This window comes from Macrosteles quadrilineatus, unplaced genomic scaffold (genome assembly GCF_028750875.1).
Source record: "Macrosteles quadrilineatus isolate MER2022 unplaced genomic scaffold, UCM_ALF_1.0 Scaffold_33__1_contigs__length_1397503, whole genome shotgun sequence".
Classification (NCBI taxonomy): domain Eukaryota; kingdom Metazoa; phylum Arthropoda; class Insecta; order Hemiptera; family Cicadellidae; genus Macrosteles; species Macrosteles quadrilineatus.
In genome coordinates this window covers 454,807-473,227 of record NW_026542626.1, presented here as the reverse complement: position 1 = coordinate 473,227, position 18,421 = coordinate 454,807, and the positions used below count along the sequence as shown (strand labels likewise).

The 18,421-nt window shown below is 36.7% G+C and overlaps 1 protein-coding gene across 1 annotated transcript in view; it reads right to left on the bottom strand.

Moving 5' to 3' along the window:
• LOC129005780 (ATP-dependent RNA helicase Ddx1-like) overlaps nucleotides 1-18,421 on the bottom strand; it is a 112,390-nt gene that overhangs the window by 79,314 nt on the left and 14,655 nt on the right. Inside the window, exons 2-3 of the mRNA XM_054434789.1 lie at nucleotides 18,141-18,192; nucleotides 13,982-14,172 (exon numbers count right to left, since the gene is read on the bottom strand). Coding sequence (XP_054290764.1) covers nucleotides 13,982-14,172; nucleotides 18,141-18,192 — 243 coding nt within the window. The remainder of the gene's footprint in view (nucleotides 1-13,981; nucleotides 14,173-18,140; nucleotides 18,193-18,421) is intronic.

Sequence of the window (18,421 nt, the reverse complement as noted above, 5' to 3'; positions counted from 1 at the left end):
TTTTACACAGAGTCATTGTTAATTTTCATTGTTGAGCAAATGGTACAATTCTTTTAAAGAGTGTCACAGTCAGTATCTTTTGGGGGAAACAAATTATTGTCAGAGAAGGGAGCAGGTAGCTGGTTCGATTGATACGGAGGTGTTGTTGGAAGTTGTGCCAGTTTGAACATAGATGAACCACCAAAGTGCCAAATTAGCTATAAAATAATAAAGCAACATTCTGATAAACATTACTACGATTGAATACAATATTGTTCAATCAGTTGGACTGCGAGACGACCTTCGTTTTTAATCGTTGGCCAACGAAAGGATTTGCTTGGTACAGGTCATCTCAACCATTAGATTAAATACCACTCTTCCATTGATACTTTCGAGATCGGTGTGAAACCGCACCATACCTCCCCTTTGATAAATCCATTCAACAGTTTCAATAAATTTCCAACTGATTGTGTATCTCAAGGTCATTTTTAATTGAAAGAATACAACAACGACTGTAAACTGAAATAAGTGTATTATTAAATTCTGTGCAATAAATTCAAATTGTTACTCACTTTTAGTTCTCAATAACCTTGGTATTCTAGTATATGCAATAGTATTTAATTGATAAACAAAAGGTAATTCAGTAAATCATAAGCCACTACAAAAGATTCACCTTTTAAGTGCAACACTAGTCACTAGTGTAGTAGTGAGCAAGTAAATTCAGTGTAGAATTAAGACTGGTAAATTGATCTCACTAAAGGTATTACTTTATTGGAAGAACTACAAACAGTGCCAGGGGCGTCCCCTAAGGACCTTTGGGGAATATTTATATTTTGCAGGGTCCACTCATATTTTTCAATAACATCAAGCTTCCACTGCCAAAAAGCTCTGTCTGATATTTTTATTTTCTAGAGTTCTTCCAACCTAGGGGCAACCAACATTTGTAAAGAATTCATTAAAGAGCATTGCAAGGAGTAAATATATTTAAATATAATATTTAAATATATGAGAGTCAAAGTCTGAGTTTTTTTTCTTTACAACAAGACGACTGTTTAAGGTCAGTTCAGGACAGTCATTTGCCCGTGCTATTGCGTTATATCATTAGTTTCCCACAACGTAATAATTTCAACACCACTCGTTCCCATCGACGTTACAGCGGTCGATGAGTCATCGTCTATGATACAAAACTAAACTAAAACATTCATATGGATATGCTATTGTCGCCGTGGAAAATAACCAAATCAACAAATAAATACAGCAATGACAATAAGGCGGGGGATAGTGGCCCACTCCCACTCTGCTCCTTGGCTTTATTGTTATTAAAAATGACTTCAATAATTCAATAAATGTTGTTTCTACAAATAACTATAATTAATTATTAATATAAACATTACCAAAATAAATAATAGGTTTATATGGATTGCAAGATAATTATTTGTACTTCTAAAAGGTAGGCTACTGATAATTTATGACTCAACTGAATGAACATAATTGTGAATACTGAAAACATAATATGAAAATAATTTATGCTATCTAGGGCTGGGCGTTTACTCGAGTAGTAAAAAATATTTAAGGCTTGAGTTTTTGAGTGGTGCAATCGTTTTTGTGAGACCCCGTGAGGCCGCCCGCCCCCCTCCACCACCCCCGGTAACCGCATGACAACAGCTTCGTCGCTACGTATGGCCCAAGGTCAATTTCGTTGATCAATCTTCTCTTTCCCTCCCTCCAGCCATTCGCCTATGTTTGTTGTGTTTCTTTTCTCTAAGTTTATCTCCCTTCTCCCTATCTCTCTTTCTCTCTCGCACACACCCTCCCTCTGTTCTAACGTTGTTTTCACTATATTTTTTTTCTTTCTGTTATTTAAATTACAGTTATCTCGCACTAATGCATTAGTTATTTACGGCCTAACATTTACAACATACTTCGAATTACATACTATTTTGTTGTTGTTCACGTAGTTTCTGCAGTGCAAACATTTGTACAAACACAAACCGATCCTTGTTTCGTGATGTAAAGTTAGATGTTACAGTAAGTTTTTCGAAAAAAATATATATACAGAACTGATTAATAATAATAGTTAGTTCATATTAAATTTTGTTTTTTAGTAGAATACCTCAACAAATACCTCAACAACAAAAAATAGAATGTCGGATTCTTGAAATAATTGTTGGGTGGCAGGGTGGGAGTGACGATTATGATGATGCGCGTGCTCAGTGACTCATAGCGACTGCGATAATGGTGCCGTTGTCAAGACAATGGCTGGGCGATTCCACTTTTAAGGAAAGGGGGAGTTAGTATCGGACGTAGACGACACGGACGTTTTTCTTTGCTCATTCTCAGTGGCTAAGAGAATGCCTATTATCGCCATCTTGCTTGTTAAGTTGTTTTTGTCAGTCAGTGTGTTCTCGTTGCCGAGCTAGATTGTGCCGCTTAGCAATAATTTTGTTTGCCATTGTACACCTTAAATAAGTTTTTTTGTTTTTTGTTGGTTACTTTAGCCTGGTGCATTCATAAGTTAATTCCTTATTCAGTGTTTTAATTTCGACTTTTAAGGATTGACTTTGTAAGTTAGCCATTATGAGTTCGGAAGTTTGGAAGCATTTTACCATCGATTTCGACATGTTTCCAAATGACTAGAATGTGTTCCGTTTCCAGAGGTTAGTCACTCGGCCATCAACTTGAGAAGATTTTTGACACAAGTTTTTGAAGAATGGGGGATCCAGCATTCCATTGTTGGAATCGTAAGAGACAACGGGCCAGACATCACAGCTGCTCTCAGCCACAGCCAGTATGAATCCTTTGCCTGTGTGGCCCATACACTACAGCTGGTTATTAAAGATGGGTGTATGGACAACCCAAAAATCGCCAATGTAGTTAAGAAGGCTAAAAGGCTTGTTGGAAGTTTTAAGAAGTCTGCTAAAAACACAAAATTATTAAAATCACTACAAAAACAATTAGGACTTCCGGAGCACCGGCTGATCCAAGAGGAACCGACTAGGTGGAAAACAACCTTCTATATGATGAAAAGGCTTATTGAGCAGAAAGATGCATTAATTTTAACGGCTGGAAAGCCAGAAGTTTGTCTTCCTGTAGAATTGACTTCAGAAGGTTTTAAAACAATGAAAGTAGCAATCGATATTTTGGAGATTTTTGAAACAGCCACCCGTCAAGTGAGCAAGGAGTCTTCAATAATTTCTGAAGTAAGTGATTGCAAAAATTATATTAGCCTAGGCCTATTATTGAATTAGCCTACACTAAATAATTTGTCACAGTTTGAAATATAAAAAAAATGTTTTACTAATAAAAATCAATTAGGGCCTTTTCATTATATTCATGTACAGTACATTCTATAACCTAACTTAACCGGCAGACCGTAAATTATAATGATACATAAACATAGTGACATCCATAAAATACCAAAGTAGCAGGATTTTTTTTATGAATCCTGAAGATGGTAAATTAAGGTTAGGATTTGGTCTGCGAAAATTTAGGCTCGGCCAAATACCAGTAGATAGATACAGATTTTCCACAGTTCGGATAGGCTAACCTATTTTTGATTGATCAATAATTTGTTATTTGGGTTGCCGCATACCTACCATAATGCTGCAGGAATAAAGAATAATAAGATAATAAAGAGAATAAAGGGAAATAAGATTTAAAAAGCACCATAAGCTATAAAATATTGTTGATGTCTTTTATTATTGTATTTACTAAGGATGACGTAAATTTTAGTTCATAATCTTTTGTGGAGGTATCATGTGTGCTCACTTATGTAAGTAGGTATTTTTTTTTTTTTTTTAAGCCAAAAGAGTTAGTTAATTTATTTAACACATTCGTTGCGGATGACGCACTTGTGAGTCATCCGTGCGCCGCCCTATACGACTTGCGGATGACGCACAAGTGCGTTTCGCGCCATTTTGTAATTTGCCGCCATTTCGTGCGCTTTATACTTTTGTTTTTGTTTTGACTTGTGTATTACTCCAGTTTCCAGTTACGCACTTGACTTTTGTTGCAGTCTGTTTTTGTTTATGTCTATTGGTTAGTGAACCACGTGCACGCAAACATGGACTTTTCGGAAGAGTTGGTTGACGATCCGGGTGTGCCCTCCCCTTGTAGTTCCCGTGATGTGACTGTTAGCTCTAATATGACAGTTAGTGAAATTGACCTCTTTAGTGACCAAACAGACAGTAGTGAGGAATACACGAGTGACGAAGAGTACCAGCCTAGTGACAACGGCAGTGAATCAAGTATCGGTGAGTCATTAGTAGACGAATTGGAAGACAATTTTGATTACGATGATTACGATTTAGCTTGGGATGAGGACCCAAACTCCATGAAAACATTTATTTTTTCATCTCCAGTAGGCTTAAGAGTTCCAATCCCTGGGGAAAATAAACCAGCGGACTTTTTTCAGTTGTTATTTGATGATGTTCTGCTTGAGTCGATCGTTAAAGAAACTAACAGTTATGCCGAAGAATTGTTTCTATCCAAAGATCACTCTGAGAAATCACGCATAAGTTCATGGAAAAATTTAACTTTGAATGAATTTAAAGTTTTTCTCGGACTCCTATTGCACATGGGTCACATCAAGTTGCCTAAGATCCAGGATTACTGGAAGAAAGACAAACTTTTCAAAACCTGTTTTGGTGAGTACATGGCACGAGATCGCTTCCTTTTGATATTACGTTGTCTGCATTTTGTAAGAGCAGATGCAACAAGCACTGACCGTTTGCATAAGATTAGGTCAATTGTTGATTATTTCAATAACAAAATGATTAACATTTATAATGCTGGGAAGGAGCTGTCACTGGACGAAGCAATGGTCCTATGGAGAGGTCGGCTAGCCTTTAAACAATACATCAAGGGCAAACGCCATAAATATGGCATAAAACTCTACGTTTTGACTGAACCTAACGGGCTGATTCTAAAGTTTGCAGTCTATGCTGGAGCCTTAGATCAACTGGCTGGTGAAGGACATGCTAGTAAGGTAGTAATGTACTTGATGCGTGAAAAGCTGGGAAGAGCCCATTCAATCTATATGGATAATTTTTACAATAGTATAGAATTGGCTACCGAGCTTCTTGAGGAAAAAACATACACCACTGGTACTCTTCGAGCTGATCGTAAGAAAAACCCTAAAACGGTTGTAAATGCCAAAGTAAAGAAAGGAGAATCAGTTGAGAAGTGCTATAAGGGTGTAATGTGTGGTAAATGGAGAGATAAGAGAACTGTTCTGTATCTCTCAACTCAGTATTATAATGAGATGGGTACAGCAACCAACAAAAGGGGTCAGGAAAAACTAAAACCCTACCCTATTATAAAATACAATGAATATATGAAAGGTGTAGATCGTCAAGATCAATTTTTAAGCTATTATCCATGCGAAAGAAAAACCCTTAGATGGTACAAGAAGTTGTTCGTCCACATTCTTCAGATGTCCGTACTGAACGCCTTTTTCCTGTTTAACAAACATACCTTCGGTAAGAAGCTGCCGCTGTTGGAATTCCGCTTAGCAGTAATTAGACACCTGTTATCACCAGTGGACATCCAGAACCAACGACCAAGAAAAGTGGCGACAGACCATCTGCCAACGAAAAACCCAGTGGGGCGGAACAACAAGACATTGCGGCGGCGATGTGTCATCTGCTACACCAAAGGTATACGCAAAGACTCAGTGTACCAGTGTGAGGGTTGTGCTGAAAAACCAGCTTTGTGCCTCGGCGACTGTTTCAAGGAATATCATGGCTAAACATGACCTGACCACAGGGAGTTCTTCAGATTCAAGATGGACTTGTATATAATATTGTATTTTTTGGTCACAAATATGTTATAAATTGTGTGAAATAAATTTTGTATTTAATAAATAATACAATGTCTTACTATTACTAAACAAACACATACAAAACAGCTGAACGCACATGTGCGTCATTCGCATTTTGGCTGTTATTTGATGTAATGTGCTAATGACGCACATGTGCGTCATTAATTTTTTTTTTGTAAAAAATTGAAAAAATTACTTTTTTTATACTTTTAACTATAAATGAACTTATAAAAATGTATTAATAAGTTATTTACGAAAAATAATTTTTAGCACCCCACATACAGCCATTATTATAGTATAATATTATGAGCAGCGAACGTGTTAAACTTATTTGTTTTTTTACTGATAAAATCATAATTAGGCCTAGGCCTACTTAAAAATATTTTTGTGATATTTTACTATTTTTTTTAATAGCACACAGATAAGAACAAGAACAATGTGATCTTATGGACCCATTTAAAATGCAATAATTCCCAATCAACTTAAAACTACTTGAATTCAAAACTAAATAAGACGTATAAGCCAACAACAAATTTTTTTAACCTACTACTAGCTACAAAAATTTCCTGTTGTATTAAAAGTATAATATAAAAAGAAACATGTAAGTACTAAAAAAGCTACATTTATTTATCTAAACAGCTCTAATTCATTCAATACAGTCGATTTTAAAGTAACTTAACAAGTCTTTACATTTTGTTCAACAAGAAACACTTCACTGATAGCCTAATAAAATTGGTTTTACATAGGTATTTTAAATGTTGGAGGTCATTCCACTCGTTCATACGATTGAACATTTCCTTACAAACATGGATGTGAGTGGCTCAGGTCCGATGGGACTGAAAAACGATATCATATCTTCATTGAAGAGAAGGTACGCCAATGTTGAAGGGAATGCCAACTTGGCTGTTGCCACACTACTTGACCCTCGCTTCAAGTCCACTCCATTCAAGCAGGCAGATGCATTGGAAGCAGCCAAAAGCAGAATCATCCAGGAAATGAAGGATGTCGATGACACATCTTCAACTGCCCCTGATGAAGCGACTGAAGAAAAAGCCAAACAAGATGAGAAGACAAAAAAAATGAGGTGTTTGCTCAGGCGAATCCAGTAGTCCCAGTGGCTGACTGCAGTCACGAACTGAAGTTGAAACTTTATTTCAAAGAAACTAATCTCAATGCTAAAGTGGGGGGAAGGGAAATATTTCAGTATTGGGCATGAGTAATTTTTCACGATTAAAAAAGGTGGCCCCTAAATATCTTTGTATCCCTCTGTCAACAGTGTTCAGCGAGCGCCTGTTTAGCACTGCTGGACTAGTATGTGATAAGAAAAGAAATCGCCTCGACCCCGAGAGAGTCAAGATGCTGGTTTTTTTGTGTTGCTTTTTGTTTTGTTTGATATTATATCTTCTTTCTTTTCTTATTTCAATTTTATGCGTAATTTCATTAAACCATGTGTGTGTGTATTGTTCTCCTTTATTCTTTAAAAAAAATATTTGTATTTGTATCATATTAAGTAGTCTTTTTTTATTTTTTTCATTTTTTTGTGTATTTTGGTCACATGTATTTAGAGGAAAACAGTATTTTTGGAGGAGTTTGAGTTAGCCTAATGCTCAGATTGTTTTTTTTTTTTTTTTTTTATGTCTGTTTTGTCTGTGGTTGACTATCTTAATTCAAACCAGCTATTAAATTTTGATCCAAACAAATTATTTTGTTGGCATTATTTAATTTTCTACACCTTGATTATTTACATAATTTGTATTGGCAAGATTGGTATTGGTATACTTAACATTTCATTGTGTTTATTTGGTGTTTCTGATGGAACGTAGCCTGAATTGTAATAGGCTAATTTCCTTAATCACGCACAAAAAGATTCGAGATTTGATTTTTTTAAGATTTGGATTCGGATTCGAGATTCAAAATTTCTGGATTCGACCATCACTAGTGACGATATATCGTCGTGATGTAATTATTTAACCGTAGCATGAATTTTATGAATAAAATCCCGTGGTTTGAAACATATGAAAAAATATTAAATTCCCTTTAGAAACAAACATTGTAAATTTCATTAACTTTTTTTTACATAGTAGCCTATATGAATAAAATCCTGTGGTTTGAAACATATGAAAAAATATTAAATTCCCTTTAGAAACAAACATTGTAAATTTCATTAACTTTTTTTACATAGTATACCTTTCATAAATAGTATGCCATGGATAGCCCTACCGAGGAGGGGGAGGAGAATGCAAACATTGTAAATTTCATTAACTTTTTTTACATAGTATACCTTTCATAAATAGTATGCCCAGTGTTGGGGAAGCTACTTTTAAAATGTAGCTAGCTACAACTACTGCTACATTTCCAAAAATGTAGCTTAGCTACAGCTACAGCTACAGTTCCGAAAAAGTAGCTAGCTACAACTACAGCTACAATGAAATGTAGCTACAGCTACAATTTTAGCTACTTTTCCAAAGACGTTACTTTTTATTCCACGCACATTAGGTAAATGTAAAATCAATTGCAACTAGATTTTTATTGAACAAACATTTAAACAAAAAATGTCCGTATTGTATCTAACATTACTTGGAACACAAATTATTCCTAGATTGTATTTAATTTGTTGGCATTATAAACCTAAAATTACAACAACAGAACCAAATAGTTGGGTGTCCCATCATATTTAGTACTTATTTTTAAATATTGCATTATTTTTAAGCATCTTATATGTAAACTTCATTAAGGTTAAAGGACATACAACAAAACTAAATTTTAAAAGCTCATTTTATTTCTTTAATATAGATTCATTTATAGATGTCTTATATCAACAATTAAGACCAATAAAACTGTAAAACGATTATTTAAAAATAAATTTTTGTGTTACAGAGCCTAGCCTACTGAAATTGGAGTTTATTGCCTTTTTTATTTTTATTGTTAAAAACGACATTGCTATAACTTTTAATCATAGTGATAAGTTACTTGTTCTATGAATAACACTTTTCAATGTCAAGAAATCGTTCTTTATTGTCATTATGCATAGGGCAAATTGTGCTTCAACCTAGTTGGTAAAGAAAACAGTATTCAGCAACTTATTCTGAAATCGGCTTTGATTTAAACATGTTGAAATTTGTAAAGTAAAAATAACATGTAGGCCTACTTGGCTATTTAACAAGTTGGCTATAGTAGGCTTGCTCTTTCAAGGACTAAACAGATATATTCCTAATAATTGAACTTAGAACTTGGTATTCGTCTTAAATCATAGCATAGCCTAGGAATAGTCCTATACAAGACCTGTTAGCAGGAGTAAAATATGCTATTCTTTCAATCTAAGTTTCGTGTTATATGGAGATTTTTTCGTTACAATTATCATGTAGTCTATGCATATCTTAAATCTCATCAGGTAATTTCCTCTTTGTTAATTTAGTAAACCTTTGAAAAATCTTCGTAATCTAATCAAGGAAGGGCTTGTAATGGTGAACCACAATCAACAGCTGAAGCAAAGGTTGATAGACCAGCTTTCTCATTATTTTAAGGATTAGTGTAACCCAAGTTGAAACACTATCAATATAATAAAAAAACTAAATTGATTTCTAATTTCCCTGTTAAATCACTTGCAAGCATTCAATAGCTTCTCTTGTCACCGGTAACGTTTAAACGTCGTCTGCAACTGGCGATTTTATTTTATCTGACAGTAATCATAGAGTAGTAAATTAAGGAAATGAGAGCAAAAAATGTAGATCACAGATCACACTCATTTAATAGCCTCCATGTCCTCACAACGTTGTAATAGGGAATGAAACAGCTGCAACCAGCTGTATGAAGCCAAGAAAGTAGGCCTAATTGTTTTGAAAATCTCAGTTTGAAAGAGGTTGTTTCACGTAAGGTTGAGGTTATGGTTATGATAAAAATCACTATCTCAAACAATGTTAATGTAGCGAGAAAAGTAGCTAAAATTCCGCTACAACTACTTTAAAAATGTAGCTAGCTACAGCTAAAGCTACAAAATCTTAAAAGTAGCGTAGCTACAGCTAACGCTACAAAAAAAGTAGCGCGCTACTGTAGCGTCGCTACTTGTAGCGCGCTACTTCCCAACACTGAGTATGCCATGGATAACCCTACCGAGGAGGGGGGGGGGGAGAATGCAGAGACTGAGAGCAGTGATGGCGACCATCTTGACAACAACATTGACCCTGCGGAACTGGATGCTGAAGACTCCTTTGATGAATATGATTCAGATTTAGAGGAACACTTAGATTACAACCCTCAGTGAGCACCTACTACAGCTGGTCTTCGTCACTTTCTTTTTACCAAGGAAAACAAACGCTGCTTGTAGACGACATATTTATGGAAAATACAGTGAAAGCTACATATAGGTATGCATGGGAGGTGTATGGGAAACCAAATCTAACACCCAATTCAGGGATAAATCAATCGAAAGAATTTAAATTGGTTGAACTAAAAACATTCATAGGCCTAATTATTCATAAGAGTACTGAAAGAATAAATCGCTTTAACGATCATTGGCACACCTCTTGATATTTTGATTTTGGTTTTGTTCGACAACAAATGAGCCGTGATCGGATTTTGTTGATCATGAGATGCCTGCACTTTAGTACCGACGATAAAGTACGTTGTGCAAATGATCGCCTTTATAAAGTCAGACTGCTCATCAACCATTTCAACTTGACGATGGAAACAGTGTACTACCCATGCAAAGAACATTCCTTGGATGAAGGTACAGTTTAGTGGAGCGGCCGTCTCATCTTCCGGCAGTAACCAACAAAAACAAAGGCCAACAAATGTAAAGTAACCAACAAATGGCAAAGGAAAACGCCATAATAATGGCATCAAGATATACTCACTTTGCGAACCAAATGGCATGTGCGTTAGGTTTACAATCTATTCAGGCAAGGGAGGTGAACTTGGTGGAATGGGCCGTGCAGAGAAGGTTGTCAAACACCCAATTCAACACAAACTTCATGTTGGACACTCCCTTTACATGGACAATTACTACAAGAGCTTCCCATTCCTCCCTCCCCTACTTCTTAGCACGCAACACGTATTATACTGGTACTTTGAGGTCTGATCGCAAGTATCTACCTAAGGAAGTGAAGCTAAAGAAAGGTGAGTTTGAAAACCAAGTGGTGTCTAGCACGAACAAAAGGAAGCACGTCTGCAAAGATCCTCTGCCTATAGTCCAGTATAATGGTCACAGGAAGGGTGTTGATTGCAACGATCAAATGATGGCTTATTATCCATGCCAATATAAGAGCCTGCGATGGTACAAAAAGATTTTTGTCCATGTACTGCAAATGATCCTGATCAACTCCTTCAAATTGTATCAGCAAGCCTACAATAGAGAAATAAAAAGAAATCTTTGAATCGTTACCGACTCAAAATCTTCGACTTGTGGCTTCCTCTGAAGACTGGCCCGTGTCCAAAGCGTCCCAGGCAGAACACCAACGTCACCCATGTCCTATCAAAGTCAGACAAACGAACTCATGATGGGTCACGGTTTGTTTGAAGTTGGTGCAAAATGTGTTCAAAAGAGAAGAATATGACTCTAACCATGTACTACTGTGCACTATGTCCCGGTGAGTTAGCCCTGTAACAACTTCGGTGTTTCGACCTGTACCATGCACAGCAAAAAAGTTTGAGGGGGGGGGGAAGGAGAATGTTTTTAGAATAGGTTAACATTTAAGACATTTTAATGTATGCATTTATGATAATTTTATTTATACATTCAAGACTTTTTCCATTTCACAATTGGAGGCAAATTCTCCTTGAATTTGGGGACAGAATTGGAGGTTGGGGGCAGACAGAATCCAATTCAATCTTCCCGAGCACACGTTCCCCCATCTTCTGAAAAAGTTGTGTGATGCAGTTTTGCTCCCACACAAGTGTTGAAGAAGATAGTTCAGATGCAGGGAGAGGAGTTCCAGAGTCGCCGACCAAGAAACCCAGAGAACTGGTAGGAGAAGCAGTGATTTATTTCCTGTCCAACTTGCGTCATTCACCTCATCAAAATCAAGTTAAGAGGAAGAAAAAGTCATTGTTCCTCCTGGCGTGAGCTTCTCTACCCAGGAGATTAAAGCTGAGAGGGTTGATGACCCTGGACCATCGACCAGTGACCAACCTAACGGCACTTAAAAGAAGCGGGCTCAATGTGACCTACCAGGAAAAAAGATGAGGATGAGACAAATTTTGTCGTCAAGTGAGGAGATTGACTTTGACAGACTCTTCTGATGAGTTTCAGAGGCCAGAACCTGAAGGGCCACCAGAAAATGACGGCGAGCTCGTATTCAAGGACCCATGTACTGGAGTTTGTTTGCTCGTGAAGTTTACGGGGAAAAGGAGCACTAAATACTTCGTGGGGCAGGTGGAGGATGTTGTTTCTGGAGGACTTTTTGTCAACTTTGCCAGAAAAAGTAAAGGTGAGGGGTTTGTTTTTAAGTGGGCAGAGCCCGAAGACAAATGTGTGGTGGACTATGATCAAGTGGTTAGTAATCTGGGACTGCAAACATTTAACTACAAGAATGATTGCGGAAAATTTTGGAAATAACGTGCTAAAACGAGTGGTTTTGAAGCTATTTTGAGGGCCTAGTTTAATGTGTTCAAGCTTCCCAGTTTATTTAAAGGTCAAAGAAATGTCTAAAAATAAACTTGTATAATGTCATGTTTTTGCATTATTGAGACTTGGGGTTTTAATATCAAAGGAATACCGCAACTTTACAACACATTCAAGCATTATTGGTTTACGAAAACACCCTTTCAACTCATGGTGGATGTATTTTTGTTTCCACCATGCTTTCAACTGGTGCCAATGTGCATGCTAAACGGAAAATGTCCAGAATCAGACCGAGATTTCGAACCAGAGAACTTATTTGATCTAAGAAGTGTTTAAGAACTTGGACCCAAAACGACTGCATTATACCTGCCCAGTAAGCAACAGTTAACCGACACAAAGTACACTACCGGTACCCAACTAATGTTGCCGTCGGCGTCCCACTGCTACCGCCTGGAGAATTGGTTCTCAGTGTTCTCATTTTTTCTACGCCAGTGCCAGTGGCATTTTACAAGGGGTCAATGTGAGAATAAAGTTTTTGTGCAACGATTTTGTGGTTGTGCTGGGAATTAAATCTGTCCCTTCCACATCTAAGTCTGAGACACTACCATTTTGTTGTTGTTTTATGGCTAGCAACATGCCAATTGGGCTGTGGTATTCTTATATATGATATCAGGTGCTCTAAATATGAATACTATTAATATTGAAAGTTTTGAAATTTGCTACGGTAATCATTGAATTACATTACTGTAATTACAAATTCCTAACGCTCAACTCAGATAAATTAATATTCAACTACCTTTCAAGCTTTGACTATTGATACAACTTCTTTTCTTTATCCAATACCCAAACCCAATTCAAGTTTTCAATCATCTAGGTTAAAATGAATTATAAATGCCGAAAAATTAAATAGGAAGAAGAATGCGACCGAACGTCGAATGTCAGCATCGGACACTGCCGTTGCTGTATATGGCTGAGAGCGTCCGTCGTCTGCCGATCTTCCCTACTTTTCATAATGTACAAACGATGAGTTTTAGGTTAGAGTTTGTAATTAGTCCTTTCATTCGCCACAAATGTAAAGACTACGATAAATTTCCATTTGGCAGAACGATTTGCAATACAAATTATTAAAGTTCCCCTGGTATAATAGTTAATATATATAAAAAATATTTTGGGGGGGGGGGGTCATGACCCCCCTGACCCCCCCCCCCTGGGACCGCCCTTGGAAAAAATAAACAATTTTTCATTTCATTTTCATTTCAGTATCAACCAAGAGAGGATAGAGGTTGACTCAGAAAACGATTAGAGACATTTCAAGAAGTAATATTGCAATTTTAACTGATTATAGGTCTGTAAACATGTATTTTTAACAGCGTTTCTTAACATAAATGCTCTCTGGATACGTAAAAGTGTTGTATTAAATTATTTTAGCGGTTATACTCCATATTATCCTAGTTTGCCCGTATCCGAGGTGGTTCCGGTCCCGATTACCTCGGATAATCGCAAGTCTACTGTAATTTGAAAAAGTTGTTTAGCGTAATCAAACCCTCAGTACAGCTCCAAATTTTAGTGGCTAAAACATTTTCATGTAAAATTATATTATTCCGATGGTCCACTGTACTCACAGGAAGCAGGTACAGAGGCTACTGTAGAGCTACCCTTCCCAGCCTCTAAATCTTTGAGAGTTTCCCACACAATCTGTATGATGGGGAGGCAGAAGGCCCCAGTCTTGCCACTACCCGTCTCTGCTGCCATCAGAACATCCCCTCCGCCTAGGACGAGAGGGATAGCCTCTGCCTGGACATCTGTTGGCAACCTGTAAACACGGTCAAATGATCAAATGTCTTTGTTGTCAAACCTATTTAAGGCTTTAGTTGATCTTTCATTAAAAAACTGTTTTTTTTTATTCCCATCCATGATAAAAAAATTTTAAAACTAACAATGCGAAATAAGTCTTGTAATTTTATAATGAGGTAAAGCAATCCTCTTCCACACAGCTACAGGTCTATTTTAGAAGACATAGGCACAAAAATTGACACATTATTGGTATTATAATGTATTGTATAATGTGAGGAAACCTTATCAGGATTTTCTAGAAATCTTTGAGCGGAGCGAGCGAAGCTCTTATACTACACTCCTGCTTTTTTATTACAAATACTCCTTCTGAACGGCTGAAGCGATCTGCATGAAATTTAACACAGTCATAGTAACCAACCATGGGAAGGTATAAATCTGAAACGGTACAAATCGGACCATAGGACTTTTCCCTACATGAATGCAAACTTTTGGAAATTTAACATGGGCCTTATGGGTTAATTGGTCGCCATGTCATTATTTGCGAGTAAACACTAAAAAGTAAACAAGAGCCTCAACATTAGTCAACAAATCTACCACATGATAAATACAGTACAAAAGAAAAAATTGGATAATACTAAAGAGCATATTATAGTATATTGTATGTAATACGAAATGATTAACAATCAGTTCTATATTGAGTGATTAAACTCCATGCCGTTTATATTTAATTGTAAAATGGTTCTGTTCTTTTTAACAACAATGAATAGTTAACTAATTAGGCCTAAGTTTATGTTGCTTGGAGAAGGAGAAGATAAAACGAGGTCATTAAAAAAACACTACAACATAATTATACCAACAAAAATCACACCGCCCTTGATTTGCAAGAAACTTTGTAAAAAATGTTCTTGTAGCTAAAAATACAAAATCGTTTTACGAAATAAAATCACAACCACGTGGTTTACAGGTAAGGTTTAAGACTAAATGGTGTAACTTAGACAATAAAATAGTTGTATTGATAAATTTTATTGCACAATAGGGAAATTTTGAAAGTGGTTGACGACAATTTCTTACTTTTAACTGCTAAAATAAAACTAGACCTAAGTTATAGGCCTATACTAAGTGAGGCTAACCCCAATCCCTCACAACAATAATACTGGTAAACAGTTATTGAGGTAATTGAATTGGTGAGTTTTATGAATGTTCAATGCAAATAAGTCTTCTGTACAAATAAATGATTCTTTTTTTAATAATGAAGAAAGAAGACATTGAAAAAAAATAAAGAAAAGCAAATTCTACATACAATGGGTAATAATAATATAATAATAATCGTTATTGCCTTTTAATAATACAGGTATTGCTTAGGCCTACCATGATTCATTTGCAGTATCGAAATTATTGAGCGGAGTGAAGCGAAGCTCTTATACTACACTCACTGCCTTTGTTTTACTAATACAGGTCAGGCTCCACCTGACAGGCTTAAGCGATCTGCAGGAAATTTGGCACAGTCATGTAACCAACCATATGGGAAGGTATAAATCTGAAATGGTAATATTCGGACCACAGGACTTAAACCAATAATAAGGGTTGCCGGAATTAGGCTGATGCACCATATTGCGTTTGGAATCTGTAAATAACTTACAGCATTTTATGTGAGCAAGACGTGCAATTAATGTAGACTTTGAATATCTATCTGATTGGAACATGTTCAATTCCTATTTGCAGTCTACAAATAGGAATTCCACTAATGTGAACCAAATATAACACAATTCGTTGACTTGAACCCGACGTATCATTGACTTTGAATACTGCACATAGACATCCCATATAAGTGAAGCAGAAGTAGGCCTAAGCCTACCATTGACTTCGGATACTGCAATTAGGCATTTTATTTATGTGAACAAAATAAATGGACCATTGATTTATTGAGGATACTGCAAGTAGACTATTCATTTACATGTACCATTGGGTTTGGATACTACAAGTAAACAATCCGTCTACGTGAACCATACGTACTATTGACTTTAGAATCTGTAAATAGGCATTCCATTTATGCAAACCAAATATATCATTGGCATTGGATACTGCAAGTAGACATTTAATTTATGAGAACCAGATGAAACATAGAATACGGTTCCTGCAAGTAGACGATTCATTCACTTAATCCTGACTTATGATTGACTTTGGATACCTCTGCAAATAGGCATTCTATTTAAAATGCAAAAAAATCATTGATATTGAATATGCTGGCTCCGCTCAATATTGCAAGCAGACAACTGCATTGTACACCTAGTTAAGTTCTAATACATAAGTTCTAAGTTCAATCTTTTAGTTCTAATAGACGCAGATCCAGATTTTGTTCTCCCAAATGAGCATAGTGGAAGTGAAAGAGATTCCGATGAGCCTGATGATGAGCCTAGCCTGATGAAGAGCCTGATAATGAGCAGCAGCTTGCTGATATTGAGGTAAGCGAAAGTGCTGGTTTGGATGATGACTTACCTGAATATGTCAGTAGATGTCTAGGAAAAATTAACTTGGACCAGGATACCCCTGGTGTACTAGTTGTCAAATTTCCAATCCTCGTTTGCATACCCCGGCTCACAATATTATTAGAGGTTGGTTGCCAGGGTTAACAGCAATTTTTTTTTTAATTTTTGTGTTTTTATAAACAAATTATCATTAGCTTTATAAAATAATTATTATTTTCTTAAAGCTCTAAATTTCCGATTTGAAATTATGCCTTATTTGTGACGTTTTGATTAAAACTGAGAATGTTTGAGTTTTTGAATTAAAAAAAAAATACCCAGTAGGATGACATATAACCAAAGTTAGCGCCCTCAGGGTTCAATGTGTTAAGGGAGTATCAAGAAGCGGACATTGTGGGCGAGATAAGAAGCAGCAACATAGATGGACTGGACATGTACTAAGTAGAGAAGAAGAATCCAACCTGAAAAACATCATGAACGGTGGAACGAAGAGAACCCAAGGAAAGACCAAGAACTAGATGGTGGGAACAGGTCAAGCAAGATATGGTGTTTTCACACTACACAGCACGTCGCCAGCACTGCAACAGCAACAGCATGGTGGCAAGGGTCCTTGCACACTTGACAGCAACGACACACTAAGAGCGCAACATTTTAACTGCAGTCAGTGCAGCCAGCTTTTAGATTTGGTGGAAGCAACATGGCTGAATTTAATCGAAAATAACATTTGTTGTACTAAAGAAGTAAGCGTCAGTCAGAAAGAAAGAGGTGGGTTCAAACCCTGTTTTGAAAGTGCGGTATGTTGATGGTGCTTACTACAATTTATTTGAGTAGTTAATTTGTGATCCTAAGAAATGTTTCAATTTCTTTCATATGAGTAAACCAACATTTCATTATTTATTTTCTTTTTCCATCTTGGAAACGAAGCACGCACCTTGTACTCAGACCAGGGCTGTGATGTATTGTACTGAATGACAGAGACAACTGACGCAGACGGTGACTGCACGGAAACAGCGACGTCGGGGGAACAGCGGCTCGCCAGCACATCCCGTCACGTCGCCAGCACGTCACCGTCACAGCACCAGTGTGTAGCTTTCATATGATAACATTACCGACGTCGACGGGCCAGCGCTGTGCTGTCGACGGGCCAGCGCTGTGCTGTCGACGGGCCAGCGCTGTGCTGGCGACGAGCTGTGAAGTGTGAAAACGCCCATAAGATACGCTTGGGAATTCAAGAAGAAGATGCTGAGGACAGAGACTGTTGGAGACTTTGTTTCAGAGGCGAAGTAGGCCGACTGACTGGGGTACGAATGGCCATGGCAGTACATAAGTAAAATCAAATCAAATGTATTTATTTCCATCCAGAACAATTAAGAAAAATAAAATAGGTTGCATTTTACAAATTGTCATAAAACAAATTAAAGTCATTTTTTTCAAATTTTTGATTGTCTGGGAAGGGTTAAAAATAAACACACACAAAATACAAAAATTATAATCATACACTTACATCCAGTCCATTTCTTCCACTGCCTTTCCAATTTCAGGAAGAACGCCCATCTCTGAAATGAATAAAGCTTATTGAGTGAATTTTGTTATATATATATACGAGGTGTTAGCCCGTCCTACGTATGGGAATTTAGTAGTCAGTTAAAACCGTGTACAATTCAGATCAGCTAGTTTACACATATAAAGACAAAGTTTCTTGCAGTTTTAATGTGAAAAATCATCTTGTAAACAAATGTTGTGTGACCAAAAATGTTTTTATTCCATCATAGGCCTATACGATAT